The sequence below is a fragment of the Botryllus schlosseri genome, chromosome 6, assembly GCF_051294905.1.
Source record: "Botryllus schlosseri isolate E-star chromosome 6, Bs_hap1, whole genome shotgun sequence".
Taxonomy (NCBI): Eukaryota; Metazoa; Chordata; class Ascidiacea; order Stolidobranchia; family Styelidae; genus Botryllus; species Botryllus schlosseri.
The window spans coordinates 8,425,553-8,444,240 of NC_137241.1; the positions used below are offsets into that span (position 1 = coordinate 8,425,553).

General features: G+C 40.9%; 1 protein-coding gene and 1 long non-coding RNA gene across 2 annotated transcripts in view; one reads left to right on the forward strand and one right to left on the reverse strand.

Moving 5' to 3' along the window:
• Positions 1-3,384: 3,384 nt before the first annotated feature.
• LOC145440845 (uncharacterized) lies at positions 3,385-9,657 on the reverse strand. The gene has a single exon (XM_080318606.1). The coding sequence runs from the start codon at positions 6,641-6,643 to the stop codon at positions 4,856-4,858; it is 1,788 nt and encodes a 595-aa protein (XP_080174732.1). The 5' UTR covers positions 6,644-9,657; the 3' UTR covers positions 3,385-4,855.
• A 7,745-nt stretch (positions 9,658-17,402) lies between these two features.
• Positions 17,403-18,688, forward strand: part of LOC145440858 (uncharacterized) — a 68,481-nt gene continuing 67,195 nt past the window's right edge. The window contains exon 1 of the long non-coding RNA XR_013915638.1: positions 17,403-18,597. This is a non-coding gene — a long non-coding RNA (uncharacterized LOC145440858). The remainder of the gene's footprint in view (positions 18,598-18,688) is intronic.

Here is an 18,688-nt window from a genome sequence, read left to right on the forward strand (position 1 = left end):
TATCACTTCACTGAAACGTAGAGTTTGAATTAGCAATATGATAGGCTTACCATATTTTGAAAATGTAAAAAGAGGACACTTTTTCAGAAATTTCTGACATGCAAAACTGGAGAAGAATTCTCAAAAACCGGTAAATGTTTCCCACTTCGTGATCGGTTGACTAAAAAAAAAAAAGGTCTTCTTTTCGCTCAGAGCTAAAATCACCGCTTTTTCCTCCGAAATACCCGCCGGAGCTTCACTTCTGCGGTAATTTGCGGCATATCACTCGCAATTTCCTCTAAATCTGACCTAAATTTTCAAAAAAGAGGACAAAAGGGCGTCCTCCGAGGACACTTTCAAAAAAGAGGACAAATCCTCTTAAAAGAGGACGTATGGTAAGCAGACATGGGGTGATTACTTCACGAATGGAATCGATTGCGATTACGATTACTTGTGAATCCCGCGACTACGATTATGATTACAGCCAAATCAGGAAGTAGTCGATTACGATTACGATTACTTTTCAAAAGTAATCACGATTACTCACGATTACATTTGTTTTGCTTCTTAGAACTAATTTCAGAAGAGATATTCAACGACAATATAAATAAGGCTTGCGATGAAAAGGTCTACGTCATAATGCACCCATTGCCCGCCTCTATGAAGGACTATTCGTCGCACCCAACAATTTGCATTCTTGCCAGGTCCGTAACTGCCACATCCCAAACTCCCCAATAGGACCGGGAGCGAACTCTAAGGGTACTCAAAAGTATTTCGTAAATCAACATATTTTCAAGAGAGTTAATTAACTTGAAAATTTTCTTCGAGCTTCGGGATTTAATGTCTCTAAATAGCTTGATTTTGAAATGTATACTTCTCTCCCTCAAGAAAAAAAGCATGCATAATTAATAGGAATAGGCATTTCGGTGGCGGTCATTACCCCGCCACGACACACCAAAAGACGTATGCAATTTCGGCCAACATGCAACTCCACAAAGTGTGCTACCAAAGAATGACCTTGGTCAAAACGTAAGGTATGTGTCCATTGTCAGTAGCCGCGCTCTGTGGGCGTGACGAATAGTCCGGTCCTTCCAATCTGAGCCCCAACAACGCAAATGCCACCCGGAGCATTCACAGAAGAATGAAGACATGACAATTTGTGTGTGCGTCTCACGAAAGTTTTTCTTTAAGTCTGCTACGTTTGGGCGACTACAGTATCTTTTGATTATATAAAAGACGGGAGGTCACGAATTAACAACATACAATAATGAAATTATAACAACATACCAGATGCTATAATAATGAATTACTTGCCCCCAGCTCTACCGGTAAATCTGAATGAATAGCAATATAATGCAAATACCAATATTATTGATGAAATTCAGTCATCAACTTGAAAACTGACCACCCTATGGGGCCCCAATACCCAGGGTTGCAATGACTCGACTCGAGTCGCGATTTTTTGGTGACTAGACTTGACTCGAGTCATTTTTTGTATTGACTCGACTTGTACTCGAGTCATTTTGCATGACTCGAACCTAGTCATATGACTCGAGACTATAGAACGGCCAAGACAGACATTCCATGTAACTTCGAAGAATAGTAAAGTTACCACATTATTTGTATTTCGTCTATCAGTCCTCATACTTGGAAACAGGGCCGTAAACTGTGAAAACTGATGAAAATTACTATATTATGAATACGAGCCATTCTAAATCCCTCGAGCAGAGTTGAAAAAAGTGGATTGAACCGGATTGATCAGAAAACTGATCTGTGAACATAACGACTTGGACTCGGACTCGAGTCAAAAAATATGACTCGGACTCGACCCTATACTAGCTGACTTGGACTCGGACTTCACTTGGGGGTGAATTGAAAATGACTCGACTTGACTCGAGTCAAAACTATAAAAGTGAGATTGACTTGTGACTCGGAACATTGTAACTTGGTTACAACCTTATACCAATACCAACGTTTGGAGTGGGGGGCGAATTGCTGTTTTGGTCCTGATTGCACCTACAACCCACGCTAACATGGTGAATAAGCGGATGGCTATGACGACAGGTATAAATGTCGAGTGAAGAATTGTGAAATAACGATTGGTGCCCGTTTCAAGTAGTCATATGAGAATAAAATAAAGTGAACTTAAAATTCTACCTTCCACTTAATACAGATACTGTAGGCTGCCGTTACGAGAAACGGCAAAGAACGGCTCGGTTATGATATATAAACGCTGCTGCTGATTTTAACCATCGTAATGTTTTATTTGACGAGTACAAAACTTCAAATCCTTGTCCGGTGTACGAACAATGCATACGTATGCTACATAGATAGGCCTACTGCTCGCCAAGGAGCAACAGTCACACTGCGTTTAACTATAAGCATAACCAAACATCAATACATAAGTTACTATTTGAAACTATAGGCAGAGTGGTGATTATTATCTTGCTGCGAGGTAGTGGCGTCTGGAGTGTATTGATAACCTGATATACAGCATGGCTTACACTGTTCTAACAATCACACAACAATGAACATCGAATATATATTTACTATTTACCACGTGTGGATACTTCTTACGCACGGATGAGCAAAGCTAATACTTCTGACGTAATAATGAGCAGTGGCGTTTGACAATAAACCGCTTGCGCTATCAATATTCTGGTATAATATATATTTCTTGTTCACGAATGTTCGGTTATGTCATGTTCATTGTACAAGTAAAAAGTAATCGTTCTTTCACAAAGAAATCGATTAGATATGTGAAGTAGTCGATTACGATTACTTTGGATTTTTTTCGAATGTAATCGATTGCGGTTACTTGAAAATGCTGTAATCGTCGTAATCGATTACGATTACTAATCGCGATTACCCCATGTCTGATGGTAAGCCTACAATATGACGTCAGGTGACGTCATGAGGTTCACGTTCGCACAAAAACTTTCAAAAAGGTTCGCGTTCACACGGCCTTGAACCTTTCAGAGGTTCATACTATCCCTATTAGAAATGCTTCGCGACCAGCCAGAAATAGTTGTGCAGTGTGCACGGTGCCTCCAGTCATTATGCGAGGACGCAGCTTGCAACTTCGAAAGCCGTGACTTTCGTTCAACTGACAGAAGTCTGCAACACCTCGTCCCAATGTACTCGGAGAAACTAGTTGAACGATTTCCAGCCTTTCTTTTTATGCTTCAATTCGACAAGAATTTACACCATTACTTCCACTACTAAAACTGCTTTCAACATATCTGGACCATCTTGTTTCCGTACTTTTCCTCTTACTAGGCCACAAACACAGGAGCATTATATTTAGGTTGCCGCAAGGGGATGGCAACATGGAGCAGCTCACTTCATTGATCATCGCGCACATTACTATGATCGTTCTGTACGTACGAATAGAAATGAAGCATGTGAAGTGTAGCACATTGATTCTTGTTTACTAAATACGCGAATGAATAGAGAGGTAATATCGGACAAGCCTCACGAGTTATCAGCTAGCTGCGAGATTTCGAGTCAAGCATTGAAACACCTGATAAAGATCATCTACAAACAGTAATCAGAACTAGTAAGCTTAATTCGACGCCATTCGCATCACAAAGAGTAACAAATGATCTAATATGAGAAGAACAAGTCACAATCGCCAACTGCGAAAGCACGCGACTGAACAACTTGATCGGAGCACTCCTTCGACTCAGGATTCGATACACAAATTGCTACATATATGCTGTTTTCATCCTACAAACATTTGAATTCAAACGACAAATCAATGTGCCCAAGCAATATGAGTCAGGGTTGTAACCAAGTCACAAGTCCATCTCACTTCTACAGTTTTGACACTTTAAGCAGTTTCTGGTTGCAAGTACCAGAATCAACAGACGAAATCCCAATAGTGTGGTTACTTTACTATTATTCGAAATTACAATCATATGTCGGTCTTGGCAGTCTGAGTCTCGAGTCATATGACTTGGTTCGAGTCGTGCGCAATGACTGGAGTCGAGTCATTTCTGTATTTTGAGAAAATGACTAGACTAGAGTCATGACGAATCATCAGAAAATCGTGACTTGAGTCATTACAACCCTGATATGAGTATTCTGATAACAATCAACACAGTATAGTAGTGTTCCTAACAATTCGGGAGGTACTAAACACCACAAGCTGCATGATCGAACCCTTCGCAGTTGGAAAGATAAGAGCTTTTTCTGTGAGACTTGAAATAGATCAAGACGGTCGCCAGTTGACGACTGAGTTAACAGAGTTGCATGCAGCATATAAGTATCAACACAAAGTAATGCGGTGTAATGGGATGGTGATAATGATAGCCAACTAAAGCGTTACATCACGAATCACGAGCTGGTCGCACCATATAATACTGACTCATCGAATCCCTGGGGTCAGATCCAACTCAAGTTAAGAATCACTGGTAACTAGGGCAATGAATGTGACACTTGGGTAAATAATCTTTATAGTCTTCTCGCCATCTTATGAATTTCCAAGGACCCAGTTTAAGTCTCATTGCAAAATGTGACAGTAAACTCTTGAATATGCTGACCGGACTCTTGGAGGTACAGAGCTTCAATATACAATTGAATAATGTATTCAATATGAACATATTATGCAATTGTATAGGCCTATACAAGCTGAGGGGCTAATCACATTTGTATGGACCATCGCCTACAATACGAAACAGTGACACGGTAACACAAATAAGCGTGTAGACACGATCCCATCCTCATGCTTTGCTTTTTCCATTCTACATACCGCACAGAAGGTGCGCTACAAAATAACGGACAAACATCGATCACAGACACATCGCTTAGTAAAGCCGTAAACAAGGAAAAAAGATTCAATACTGAAGCGGTAAACTCAAACGGGTCCACGGATTCAAAAGAATTCACCGTCATTCCAAACGTCGCTGGGATCACTTTTCGTATCACTCCTCGGCGACATTTGATCTTGAGACGGCGACGACACGTAATCGCGTACAGTTCTGTGTCTGGGACTTACATATTTAGGACTCGATATGCCCGATGAATGACTCGGACGGGGTAAGGCTCGCCGCGATAAATTACCGCTTCTACCGCGCTGAACCAAATCCTCCGAAGCACGTGGAATCTCTTCCGTCGACATTGCACGTCTCATGTCGTTTTGACCGAGAGACGATCTAGTCAGCTTGCTGATGTTACTCCGCGGGGTTCGAACACGCGACGCGCTTGACGGTGGCTTGATACCGCTAGACCGCGGAGTGTAAAGCGACTCCGTGCTATTCTTATACTGCGAATCTCTCTGAGGTAAAATTCCAGATTTTGACAGACCGCTGGCACGTGGGGTGTATAGTGATTCCGTACTATTCTTATACGACAAATCCCTCTGAGCAAAAGTAGCAGATTTGGACGAGGTCGCGGATCTCCCTCCGGGTGAGGGGCTTCGGTATCGCCTAGGTGTGCCGCCATCTGTAGATGTCATAACCCCAGATCTTGAAGAGTTCACCCTATCCCCAGGTGATGGACTACGGTATCGTCTTGGTGTGCTGTTACCTGTAGACGTGAGTTCTCCAGATCTTGACGAATTCACCCTATCTCCAGGTGACGGACTACGGTATCGACGCACTGCGATGTTTTCCGTAGTCGAAACTACCCCAGATCTTGAGCTGTTCACTCTATCTCCGGGTGACGGGCTTCGATATCGTCGAGGGGTGCCGTTTTCTGTAGAAGTTATCGCGCCAGATCTGTATGAATTCACTCTTCCCCCAGGTGATGGACTTCTATATCTTCTCGGAGTGCTACGGTCGGAAAGTCGTGACGTTGATTTCTCTTCCGACCCAAACTGGTCCAAGTTTACAGACAAATCATTGTTTATTTGAGGAGACTGACCCCTTCTTACAGGTGACTGATTCCGTCTTGTAGGTGATGGATTTCGTCTCGATGGTGATGCACCTCTTCTGGTGGGGGACTGATGTGTTCTCGAATAACTATGCGAGTTTGATGGAGACGTACCGCGCACTCTCTGTGTGCTAGATGGCGACGCTGATCTCACAGACCTTCTAGTGTGCGGGGTGCCATGCGATTCCATCGTTATTGTGTGACTTGGTAAAGGCATGTGACGAACGTGCCCATGGTTGTGATACGCTGGGACATCATCTGGTTCAGGATCTGGTGATGTAGACTCAAAATTCAATCCAAAATCGTATGTCGGAGTCTCGTTATATTCGGAGGTATCAGTTTGCAACTTGTCTGCAGGTGCTCTTTTTGCCTTGGAAGTAATCTTGGGTTGTACTGAAGTAATCTTAGCCTTCAACTCAGCCTCGAGATCTGATATCACGTCTCTTCTTGCATATTCTAAATCCCGAGTAGCCGGATGATCAAGTTCGTGCCTCAACCACGCTAACAATGATGTGGGATCTTCGTAACAGCTTCGGCCATCGATAGAAAACAACCAGCTGCATTCGTTCAGTCTTTGCACTTCTTTATATCGAGAATCGTTTTGTATTCCATCGGGAAGTATTGTGTACTGTTCTGGGTTATTATCCGGAAGCAAATCGTGCGATGCGGGTACCGATCTGGAAGTCGCGCCAGGGACAAATTTACCGGTTTTGTAACGAAGATGTTGGTTCTGAAGTTCCAACTTTTTGACCAAATCTTTCAGTTTCTTTACTTCAGAATCGGCACTCATTTTACGCCGATTCACAGTTCAGCGGAAGTACGCTCATCAACAAGTTTGAGTAAATGATTAAAAAATCTACAGCAGAATATGAAAATCAAAACTTAGCTTTATGTATGGTTCATTCCATATAAATGTGGACTGAAAAATTTGAAAGAATATTACAAATCATCAGCAACGATTTTCATGCATAATTCTTGCATACATGATCTCCCTCCACACTGCTGTAACAGATATAGGCCTACAAACTTACAGAATACCGTCATCAGGCTTTCTGCTAAAATAACAGTATGATAAATATTTGGAATACCTATTCTCATTTTAGTTCCAGCTGATAAGCTTATTGTGCAGAGTCACGTTCTCGGGATCATAATTTCGAGCTCGATAAGGTAGTCCATAACAACAACAGCCAATAAGAAATGCACTAAATGAAAGACGCATAATCAAGGATACAGGATATAAGAGCCGTAATTAAAATTCAAGCTCTGGGATACACTAATGACATAAACACACATTGACATTGTTTTTTGGTCGTGAAATATATGAAATTACTTCAGTGAAAATTTGGCTGGCACTTCTTCAATAAATGTAACACATCGGAAATTGTTGCCCTTTACCATATGGATAATTCCAATTTACAGTGCTTCCCACAACATTCAGTAAATGCGCATCACAGACTCTGCTAAGGATTAAGATGCCACACCAATTTAAAAGAAAATGAAATCAGCATTTACATGCGACCGCAATTCATTATTTGATATAGAGAAAAAATATAATATATACAAAATAAAATAATGCTAGATAAATAATAAGGTTTCAGCGCACACAAAAACAGAGAAATGTGGAGTATTCCAGATAAAAAATGTTTGTTTTTAGCAACACAAAATAGTGAATTTGCTTCGATGTCTAATTTGCACTGCTGATGCGATAAAAGCTCGAACATGGAGACAATCCACCTGTTGTTAAACAAGGTTGTTTGGTGCTATCCGAGTTCAGAATTAGTAGCGGGTATCATTCGAATATTTTTGTCGCACTGATTCCAAAAATACAAATATTGATAATGTCAGTACAAGACCTTTTCAAATTACCAAGGATTGCGAATATCGGCTTTGTTACGTGCAATGACAGTGAAACTATCAAAGGTGAGGTTCAAAATTCAATCTGCCTCGCCGATTGTTGGCCTAACAATACGGCAATCGCAGTGCAGTAAAACAACGCGATACCGTATATCGCCTGTGTGGAATCGGTGTCCTGTGCTCGCACTACGTTTTATTTTTCTATTATTTTTTATTAAATTACTTCAACTTGGAGAATCATGGCTGCTCACCCGATATATCAGGCAAAACGTACCGAGATTCCAGTAGGCCGGTATGGAATTGGTGTCTCGTGCATACCAAAGATTCTATACTGACTAAATACAAGGTCTGACACTGACTACTGAGAATCGTCTTGGCACACCAACCAAATATATTACACTAAACCAGGGGTGGGCAATTATTTTCCTCCGCGGGCCAAATATAAAGTTGAAAATACGTTGGCGGGCCGAGTGAAAAATTCTAGCTAGTTTCTCAGCGTATTTTAATTTTATTTCTTCATTACATTGTTAATAAATGCTGCTCAGTGAAGGTGTTGATGTCAGGTTGTGAGAAAGGGACGGTAAATTACAAAAATAATCTATTTGCCGTCATGATTCGAAACAATATTAAAATGATACATCTTTTAAATCTCTTTCAACCGCTATCCACGTTCTTCTATTAAGACTCTGAAACAGTGGTTCTCAAATTTTTAAAGCATGCCTCCTTTTACAATAGTGAAATATTTCACGCCTCCCTTATCACGATATCACAAATATTAAAAAGTGTAACCAGAATGCTACCTATCCCAACGGATAGCTTGATGGCATGGAAGGTTATGGCTGTTGATGAGAGAATTCTTAAATATCAAAAGCGGACAATACACAGGAGCAACAAGTATGAGCTGCGGGTAAATCGCGCAGAGCGCCAATTTTTTCAAAAATAAACTCCGGCTTCCCGCCCCCTTCAGATGCCCCCCAGTTCGAGAACCACTGCGCTGAAATCAGTGAAATGTATATGCGATAATACAAAGCTTATTGTATTGGTCGCTGCATTCCGAGCAGTGTGCAGCATAGCTTTGATGTTGAGCGAAGCTTGTAGCTTTTCTGAAATTCGCCCTCCCTCGACAGAGTGTTTCGTGTTTTGGTCATAAGACCGACTATAATTAAAATCCTAAATCTCGGCGACATGCACGGCAAAAACGAAAATGACGGGTTTACCCCTGACTCCAATATACAAATATTTAGTGCTCTAAACCTTTAAATTTCAGTTTTCGGCTTTCTTTTTTTTAGACGTGCCCTTTCATCCACTATGGGTGATAGATATGATCAGGGATATCCCTGGATATGATGAGTCACATAGTGATCGCAAACACCGATTGACTTGTTTTACGAATTAGGGATTTGGAAACGTATCACGTAACAATATGAAACACATACCGTATACTACGTAATGTTACAATGGCAACAAAGAAGGTTTGAAAAAGACTATATTGAAAGATTGATTGCTTGTGACTTTACTTGCTACTCACACTTTGCCACATTGCCATTATTTTGAATCTGGATTACGCATGCCAGGTAAATATGCAGCGTAATGGTGGCATATTAATGAACAGGCTTCGAAGTAAACGAATTTCCTGTTCGGTTGATACAGCCTATGCATGGTTTTAGTCATTCAAAAAGCAAGTTTTATGTTTTTAATTCCGAGCAACCTTTCGCGGGGGTACAGTATGTATTTTACGTAGCTTACTTAAATTCAATAGTGAATGTGTAGCACCTTCTTATGTGGGCTCACTGGGCTGTGTGTTTGTTACGTGTTACGCGAAATAGAGTATATTAATGTGATAAAAGAAACCATTCAATAAGTGAATCTGCTAACCGGTCAGATTTTCGGCACTTCTTCGATGGCAGTCAGAGATCGAAAAGTGTTCACCATGATCACCAACGAATGTTTTCCATGAACACGAATAAAAATTTATAAACGTCAAAATTGTTGTTTTTGCGTTTGGAGAGGGTTAGGGGGGATATTGAGGTTGCGGGAGGGGGTTATTAGGGTTGTAGGAGTGGGGATATTAGGGGATATTGGGGTTGGGGAGGGGGATATTAGGGTTGGGGGAGGGAGGATATTAGGGTTGCGGAAGGCGGGATATTAGGGTTGTGGGAGGGGGAATATTAGGGTTGAGGGAGGGGGGATATTAGGGTTGCGGCCTTGCGGGAGGGAGGATATTAGGGTTGGGGAGGGGGATATTAGGGTTCGGGGAAAAGGGGGGTTGGAGGTGGGTTAGGTTCAAAGTTGGGGTTAGATTACCCCTAACCGGGGTTTAACCCATCTCGCTTTCCCAACCCACCTCCAATCCCCCAACCCTAATATCCCCCTTCCCTAATCTTGGGATACCTAACACCAACTTTGACCCTAACCCACTTCCAATCTCCCTTTCCCCCCACCCTAATACCCCCCACCCCCACCCCTACCCTAATATCCGTCTCTCCAACGGCACACAAAAACAATTTATTCTGACGTTTATAAATTTTTGTTCGTGTTCATGGAAAACATTCATTGGTGATCATGGTGAGCAATTTTCGATCTCTGACTGCCATCGAAGAAGTGCCAGATTTTCTATATATATTCAATCTACATCCGCAATCACGAACCTCGCCGTACGTTACTGCCTGCAATTGATATAAAACAATTCTTTGTCTATGCTGCGGTCCTACAGACACTGACCGTATATAAATTCCAAGGAGTGTATATAACGAGAAACGACTATATATAACCATAACCTATACTCTTACCGTATACTCTATCAAAATCAAGTGCACATGGCCACATTTCGTCATCACTTGATAGATATTACTTTTAGATTGTTTCGAAAAGTTGATAAACATTTCAATTCTCAGGCTCAGACTATACATTTGAAATCAGATTTGGATAACAACGAACCCGTACTAGCACAAGTGCGTTGTGCGTAACGCTCATAAGTCATAATCATATCTGAATCGGACCGGAGATGCACTTGGATTCTAACCGGACAGGAATCCGGCAGATTTTTCCGCAACAGGATTGGATCCGGACTCGGATCAGGACAGGATTCTAAACATGAAAGTAGAATGTAAACGTTTACATTCTATATTGAAAGCATTCAGTTTTCCATGATGAAAGTGACTTTGCATATAGTTACTTTGATGTTTTGTATCAACTTTAGGGTTACCATATTTTGGAAAAGGGGGACACTTTAACCAAATCAGAAAAGTTCGTTGATCAAGATTGAAAACAGCCGATTTTGCTATTTTTGCTGGAATATCGGAGCCGTAAAATCTGTGTAAAGGAGGACGAAATGCCAAAAGGGATGATATTTAGGCGTCCTCGGAGGACATTTTCAAAAACCTGAAAATATAAGACAAATCCTCCTAAAGGAGGACGTATGGTCAATGTCCCTCAAATTTCAACGACTACTTCACCTCAGATGAGTCAAGAGCGCACAAGTATGGCACACATAGCGTCAACGAAGAAGAACTACCATATGATCAATAATCAATAATAATAATCAATATTCGTTGGGTTGTATTTTTCACCTGAAGAAGTCACACACAATGCACAATGCGATAAGACACGCAGTTGCGATCCTTTTAGACTGACATCCACCTCGGCCTAGAGTGCCCGATGTAACAGTTCTTTTCGATGTTGATCTTTTTGAAGCCGCGGCCCTTTCTGGTTCTTTGCATTCCTTGTGAGTGCTTTTTCTTTTGGCGCGCCATAAGAACGGCGACGGCGGGGGAAAAGGAGACCAGACGTACCGGGGCCGTCTGATTCGTAGGCGCTTATCGTCACCACTACGCTATCTCCCGCGCAGAACGGGTAGCCTACAAGAAAACGCACTGCTCTATCAAGTAGCCTATGCTGGACCCCAATTGTGGAACATCATCTCGCCGGCTAGCCGATGGTTGTCGAGCATGTGTTCATCCAAGTCGAAATACAAGCAATTTCTTCCAAATGAATACTAGTCATCAGCCTTCAGGATTACTGGACCACGATCTAACATCGATCTCGTCTTCCGCCACATGCCACATCATTTTGTTGCTTGCCCTATATATTATCTGCTCTACTTTTCTTTCAGTGTGCATTAGGGTTGTCCATAATTTGGAAAATCTCAAAATTTATGCGTATCCATGTCTCATTTTATAGATTATTGATAAAAAAACGTCAATGAACCCGCAATAAGCTCACGGGAAAGTCGTTAACATTTGTCTAAATGCGTTTGAAAGTAGCTGCCGTAGAGTGGGCGCGTCAGCGACCATAGAACGGCAAGCAGACTGGTAATCACGAAGTCACGGCGTTTGATTGGCTAATCTGTTATGCTTCAATGATCACGACGTTGGCGGCTTGGTGATCAGCTGGTCAAGGAGTCGGCTAACGGCGGTGATTCTGTAAGCGCATTGTGGTTTGGTCCGCAAATAATGATTTAGGATTAATTCAGAACATGTTGAGTTACGAAATACATGATGAACATCTATTTATTGACTACATATTGCTTTACCTAGTATGTTGCCATGGCTACTGTCTTTGTTATATATTTGTGTGTATTATTGTCTTCTATTTGTGATTATTATTCTCTTTCATGTTGCAGACTGTCCACTGTTATATTTATTGGGATGAGTGCACTTGATTATTTCACTGCCATGGAGGTGACGAGTAATAAGGCCTTTATAGGCCATATCGTCACCTCCAGTCAACTTTTTTTGTTTGACGAAGCAATAAATGTCTGTCTGTCTGTCTCAAAGAACAGCCGCTTCACAATATCTTTAAATACATGACTGGATTGCTTATTGTGAAGGTAACCGTTGTAGCCTGTATGCCTTGATTTCATTGATGGAAAACACAAAAGCAAGCAGAAAAATATTGCAAAGACGCTTATGCGAGTGGCAAACGAATTTCTAGTTTCAGAGCGGATGTACCATCATTGAATACAAATATAAAGCTTGAGATTGCCACTACTTTGTCTGATCTTATTAGGCTGTTGTCGTGGTACATAATTGAAGTCTTGAATGCAGTAAGGGCTGGATGAAATCCGTCATTTATGCTTGGCACTTGTCAGATTATTGCAGCATAATGAATGATACCCGCAAGTGCTGTCAAAGTCCTCAAGGATGCCGTGCAAAGAGGTCTAAAGATGAGCACAGACTATGCTGGTGGGACCAGCAAAAAGACAGTTTGTTTGCTTGCATTGCTTAGCATGTCCTTAATGAATCTTAGATCATAACCGGCTGCATCACGACTAATGCTTGAATTAAACCAGACATGGACATAAAAAGGATGTATTGAAGCGGTGTGGTAGTTACTCTTCTTCAGAAATCCAATGTAAGCTACCTGGTCGAGCCACATATCTTCTGAGCATACAGGATTGTGTCCAGAATCCATCTCACATGGTATGCTGCACCAGTTTGGCGATGTCTAATATGCCTTACCTGCACCCAGAAGAGCAGGACCACTTGGCGTAATCTCAAGCATATCAGATAGGTAATTCTGGGATCCATACTTAGTTCTATAAGTTCACAATCATTCGCTGTTTCACTTCTGTCACGCATGCAAGAGGCTATTGTTGCTCGAAACCTATCGGTACCTAGTTTTAACACTAAAACATTCAATGACCAGATGTCTCATTTTAATACTAACTCACCAACGTACAATGCGCTTACAGAATCATTGCCGTTAGCGAACTTCTTGAACTAGTAGAAGCACATAATCAGCAATCCGCTGCGGTCGTGATTATTCAAGCATAGCTGATTAACCAATCAAGAGACGTGATTTCGTGATTACTAGTCTTCTCGCTGTTCTATGGTCGCTAACACGCCCACTTCACGGCAGCTACTTTCAAACGCATTTAGACAAATGTTAACGACTTTCCTATGAGCTTATTGCAGGTTCATTGACGTTTTTTATCAATAATCTACAGAATGAGACATGGATACGCATCTTTCTTGAGATTTTCCAAATTATGGACAACCCTAGTGTGCATAGCCTACCCCTTCTTTACTTCGCCTACGCCAAGTTGGGTTTCTATGATCTCAAAAGACTAATCCAAGTCGTTTCGACACCGTCCTATCTTTTCACTGTATCGCAGTTATGTGGTGTTTTGAAATGATGAAAATATTATAAAACTGATTGATTGAGACCCTAATCAACTTGAACTCGGCCAATTTCTGTACCATCATTTCTTCGCGAATTTCCGCATTGCGCCTCTCCTTCTTTCCATTCTTCGCTAAGAATCAGAAAGCAAACTTGAAAGCTTTGCCGGAGAAATAATTTTGAAATATCGACCACCATGAGGGGTAGTCGCCGTTGTTACTCAAGTAGAAGTAGAAGAAATGTCATAACTTTCCACTTGAGTAGCGAAGTAAAAGTAGTGTTTTCCAAGTAAGAAAATAAATGAGTATTCGAGGCCTACTTTTGCCCAGGGATATCGAGATCTCTAGATATACCTGCTTTTGCCGTGTAAACCTAAAACTGTTGAGTAGTCTAAAATCATAAAAAGCACTTGAGGAATGAACGCAAATAGGAATAACCGTCAGTACAGAATTCAAAGTACAATTGAATAGTATATTAATATTGAAATGAACCCGAATATTTTCGGCCGAGACTGGTCAGAGGTAATCGTCAGCAACTAGTAGAGAATGGCCCGTAGGACAGCGCAATCAATTCATCGCAGAACTGATATAACTCGGAGGCGAATTGGACTAAGTATCGGTGGGACTAATGACTGACTCGAGTATTATTTACTGACTGATCAAGTCCAGACTGTGCAGCTTTGCATTTATTCATAAGGTTAAATACCGTAATAAATGATCAAACTGAAATATAAAAGAACAGGCATGAGCGATCTCGTCTTCTTGTTTATGAAGATAATCACACACAGACACAAAAAATCTCCCGTTGTGTGTATCGTAAACGACGATCAATCAATCTATCCTATACCCCTGACGAGTGTCAGCCGAAAATATTCGGGTTCAATTGGATATTGAAGTTCTGTAACTTCAAGAAGCCGTTAAAATTCAAAGTGTCAAACAAAATATTTTGGCTGAAAAAACTATGATGTAGCATTGGAAGTATAGTCTAAAAATATAAGCATATGAGTAAGTAGTGCCAGTGGCAAAAATATACTACTACCCTCAAAAGTAACGTGTTGTAGTCTAGATGTGGTGAAAGTAGTTAATAAAGCTACTTAAGTAGAAGCAAAAGTAGCGAGGAAAAAAATCCACCCAAGTACGAGTAGAATAAGTGATTTTAAAAGCAGAAAAATCTACAAGTAGAAGTCTATTTTGATGGCTTTAAACCTACTTAAGTATAAGTAAGTATAAGTAAGTAGTTTTGTAAAGCTGCCAAAACTAAGTTCTGGGACTGTCAAATATACTACGCTAGCTAAAAATATGGTGTAACGTAAAAAATGCCAGTATATATTCAATTTTACTTCAGGAAAATTGAATGCAATGCACTTACGAACTTCAAGCCGTATAAGCTCCGGACAAAAGAACTCAGATCAATTATACATGAAGTCAAAGTAATGATATGCTCTATCAAAAGAAATACTAATACTATTTGCGTGTGCTGTTGGATTGTGATGAGCAAGTTGAGTTATATTTTTCATCGGAACAAGTCACACACAATGTACAATGTGATGAGACACAGTGCGATGTCATGAACAGATAAGTGAATGTCGAACGACACGCATCAGTAGCGATTCTTTTAATCCAACATCCACCTCGGCCTAGAGCAGAGGTCTCAAACACGCGGCCCGCGGGCCGCATGCGGCCCGCCAAAGCATTTTGTGCGGCCCGCGACGACATTTTAGATTTTTATTAATTTGACAATATCTAAGTGTCACATATGTCTTTTCAGGTTATAAAGTCAAAATTCCCTCTTGAATTTCTCCGAAAGCCTGAAACTATTCATCAAACTTCCCTATCGCATCAATTGCAAACGCTACCATGCAGTGGAAGATTCACTATTTCGCCACATTTCCAATTCATGATGACAAAACCTGACCCCTAGACGATTCGTGACTGAAATTTGTGAGTTGGACTTGGACGCGACCTTTCTTAGAATTACTCCGACTCGGACTAACTCGATGGCAAAATGAAAATGACTCGAGTGGACTCGGAGTGACACGGAATATGCCGTGAATTTGTTAGAACCATGGACGCAACAAACTAATCGCGTATCAGGGGAATAGTAATAGATCAGAAGGTCGCAGCTCGGTATTTCGCTAACTAAGGCAGTAGTTATGGCAACCATTGGCAATCAGTTAACATCTTTGGTCGCTAAACCATGTTATTGAGGTCACTTAAAGGTACCTAGTTCCGTAGTGGTACGCTCCAACGATGTAACAACAAGGGGCCGTTCGGCGTTCCGACATTTCAATCACTAGGACACATTCATTCATATATTTATATTATATATGAATATTATATGAATTATATGAATATTATTATATATATATATTTATATTTCCAATTCTCTACCGGTTGCTGCATGACGATTACCCCTGACGAGTATCAGCCGAAAATAGTCGGGTTCATTTCAATATGAATATACTATTCAATCATATATTTATATTATATTTATATTTTTTCTGCTCTTATATTTGAAGATGTTTGGCCATGAGATTAATAGCCTACTTATCAGAGGTATACCCGAATCCTGGATTGGAATAGCAATGCTCAACCTAAAAATGTTTTGATGTCAGATCAGTCTCTATTATCAATCTGTTAAATTCAAAATATTCATAGTAGCTGCAAAATCATAATCAGATAGCTTTTATGATGGCATCATACATTTGTCCGCCCATATGGTGTCTAAATCATATACATATCAAGTACAACAACAATTCTATTCAAATATAGTTATAAATGTGATGATACTTCTCGTGCCAGGCATAAATTGACACAAAAGTAAATTACATTTTGACGATGTGTGTTTACTGTCACTCTGCTGGATCGGCTCACTTTCAATAGTCATAATCGTTAGTATTGATCTTGCCATATTTACTCATTTATAACTCCGCTGGGTGGCGACTGACCGGTCCCCCGTCGTCTCCCAATCTATACCAATTTACATGTGTTTGTTGGTGAGATGAATAAAAGCATACTGACTGACTGACTGGACAATTCATTTCCGCCAAATAAGGTCTACTTGGAAAGACATAGAATACCGCTATTGATGCTGCGGCCCGCGGCGTCGTCAAAACTGGAAAACTGGCCCGCGAGCTCATTTGAGTTTGAGACCTCTGGCCTAGAGTATGCCCGATGTCACAGGTCTTTTCGGTGTTGATCTTTTTGAAGCCGCCGCCCTTTCTACTAGTTCTTTCTATTCCTTGTGAGTGCTTTCTTTCGTCAGTTCTTTTTCTGGGCTTTTTTGTTGCCGTAAGAACGGCAACGGCGGGGGAAGAGGAGCCCAGATAAACCTCAGACGGGAATCGAACCGTATTCGCCAGATTTGTGGGCGCTTATCGTCACCACTACACTAGTGTTACTGATCAGATCTTTGGCTTGACCCGGCCACGGATCGAACCCACGACATGCCGATCAAGAAGCTGGGCGCTTCTCCATTAACCTATCTTGTCGGTGAATACAACTACTTTTGGTCAATCATTTACCTGTAGCTCATTCAGCATTACTGTTCACTTTACTTATTTGTTTGAATGTGATGTGAGTACCGTAGTGAGTACCGGAAACGCTGTTGTTTCCGAAATTTGGTGATACCTCCGTTGTGTTCGTCACATTCAACCTCTAGTACATACCCTCGATTTTGTGTGATAAAATTTTGTATAACTTCTTGCTTCTTCGATTCATGCAATTGCTCAGATCAGACGCGTTTTATATATAGTTGTATGTATACCTTCTCTTCCTTCGGGTCGCATCTGTATAACGTATGTTAATATAGTATTAAGTGGGTGAATATATGGGCTAATAGAATGAACAGTTGAATATATATTTAAATCAAATCCTATACATTTAATTTGATCAGATCGATATACCGCCAGGCCGGAGTGGAATTGGTGGCAACGTCACGCAGGATTTCCTGTTTAATTCCGTAATTATTCTATATAGAAAAGCTCTCATCACGCAGGATTTATTTCAAAAAATGGACAGAGATTCCATATAGGCCGCCAGGCTATGTTCAGCGTCTATTTGGGTCAGTGACCGAATGTTTAACCCTCATACTTCATAAATTCGATTTTTAACTATCACGATTGTTTGCGGCACTTTGTGAGGTTTAATCTGCGTTGTACTCGAAAATTATAGGGTGTCTCGCAGTTTCCGCGTTTTCTAGATATATTCCGCATTTTCAGCGTGTCTATTTGAGTCAGTGACCGAATGCTTAACCCTTAGATACTTCATAAGTTCGATTTTGTAACTATCACGACAGTTCACGGTCGTTAATGAGGTTAAATCTGCCTTATACGAGTTCGAAAATTAGGGTGTCGCGCCAGTATGGAATCGGTGTCCAAGGCACGCAGGATCACGCCGACTTGGTCGCCAGTTGCACGCGATCACGCCGTCACGGGTCGTTGATTTCATTAAAAAAAAAAATTAAAACAAAAAATTGAAAAAAAAGTCAATGTTCTCAGCCACCCCAAATGCTATATTCCAGTTAGTATGTGGTATATAATGTTTTGACCTAATCCTCTAGCCAGGATCTGTTGATTACTGTCTGTTGGTAAAGTACTTGCACCTTGCCAGTTGCCAACCATTAGCATCTGGTCTCCTCTCACTGGCTTAACACAGTCATTTGAAGTCAGTAACTTTGCTTGTCACGCCGCTAAGTTGACCCTGTCACGCGAATAAAGCTTCTATCACGCAGGATTTATTTTAAAAAAAGGACGGAGATTCCAATCAGGGTGTCGCGCAGTTTCCTCGTTTTCAAATAATTCTCCTCGAGGCCAAATGTAGGCTATAATCGTTAGTGGTCGACTGTGACTCTAAGATAACTA

Excerpts from the sequence above, each read along its gene's own strand:
- LOC145440845 (XM_080318606.1), bottom strand. The coding sequence starts at position 6,643 with ATGAGTGCCGATTCTGAAGTAAAGAAACTGAAAGATTTGGTCAAAAAG.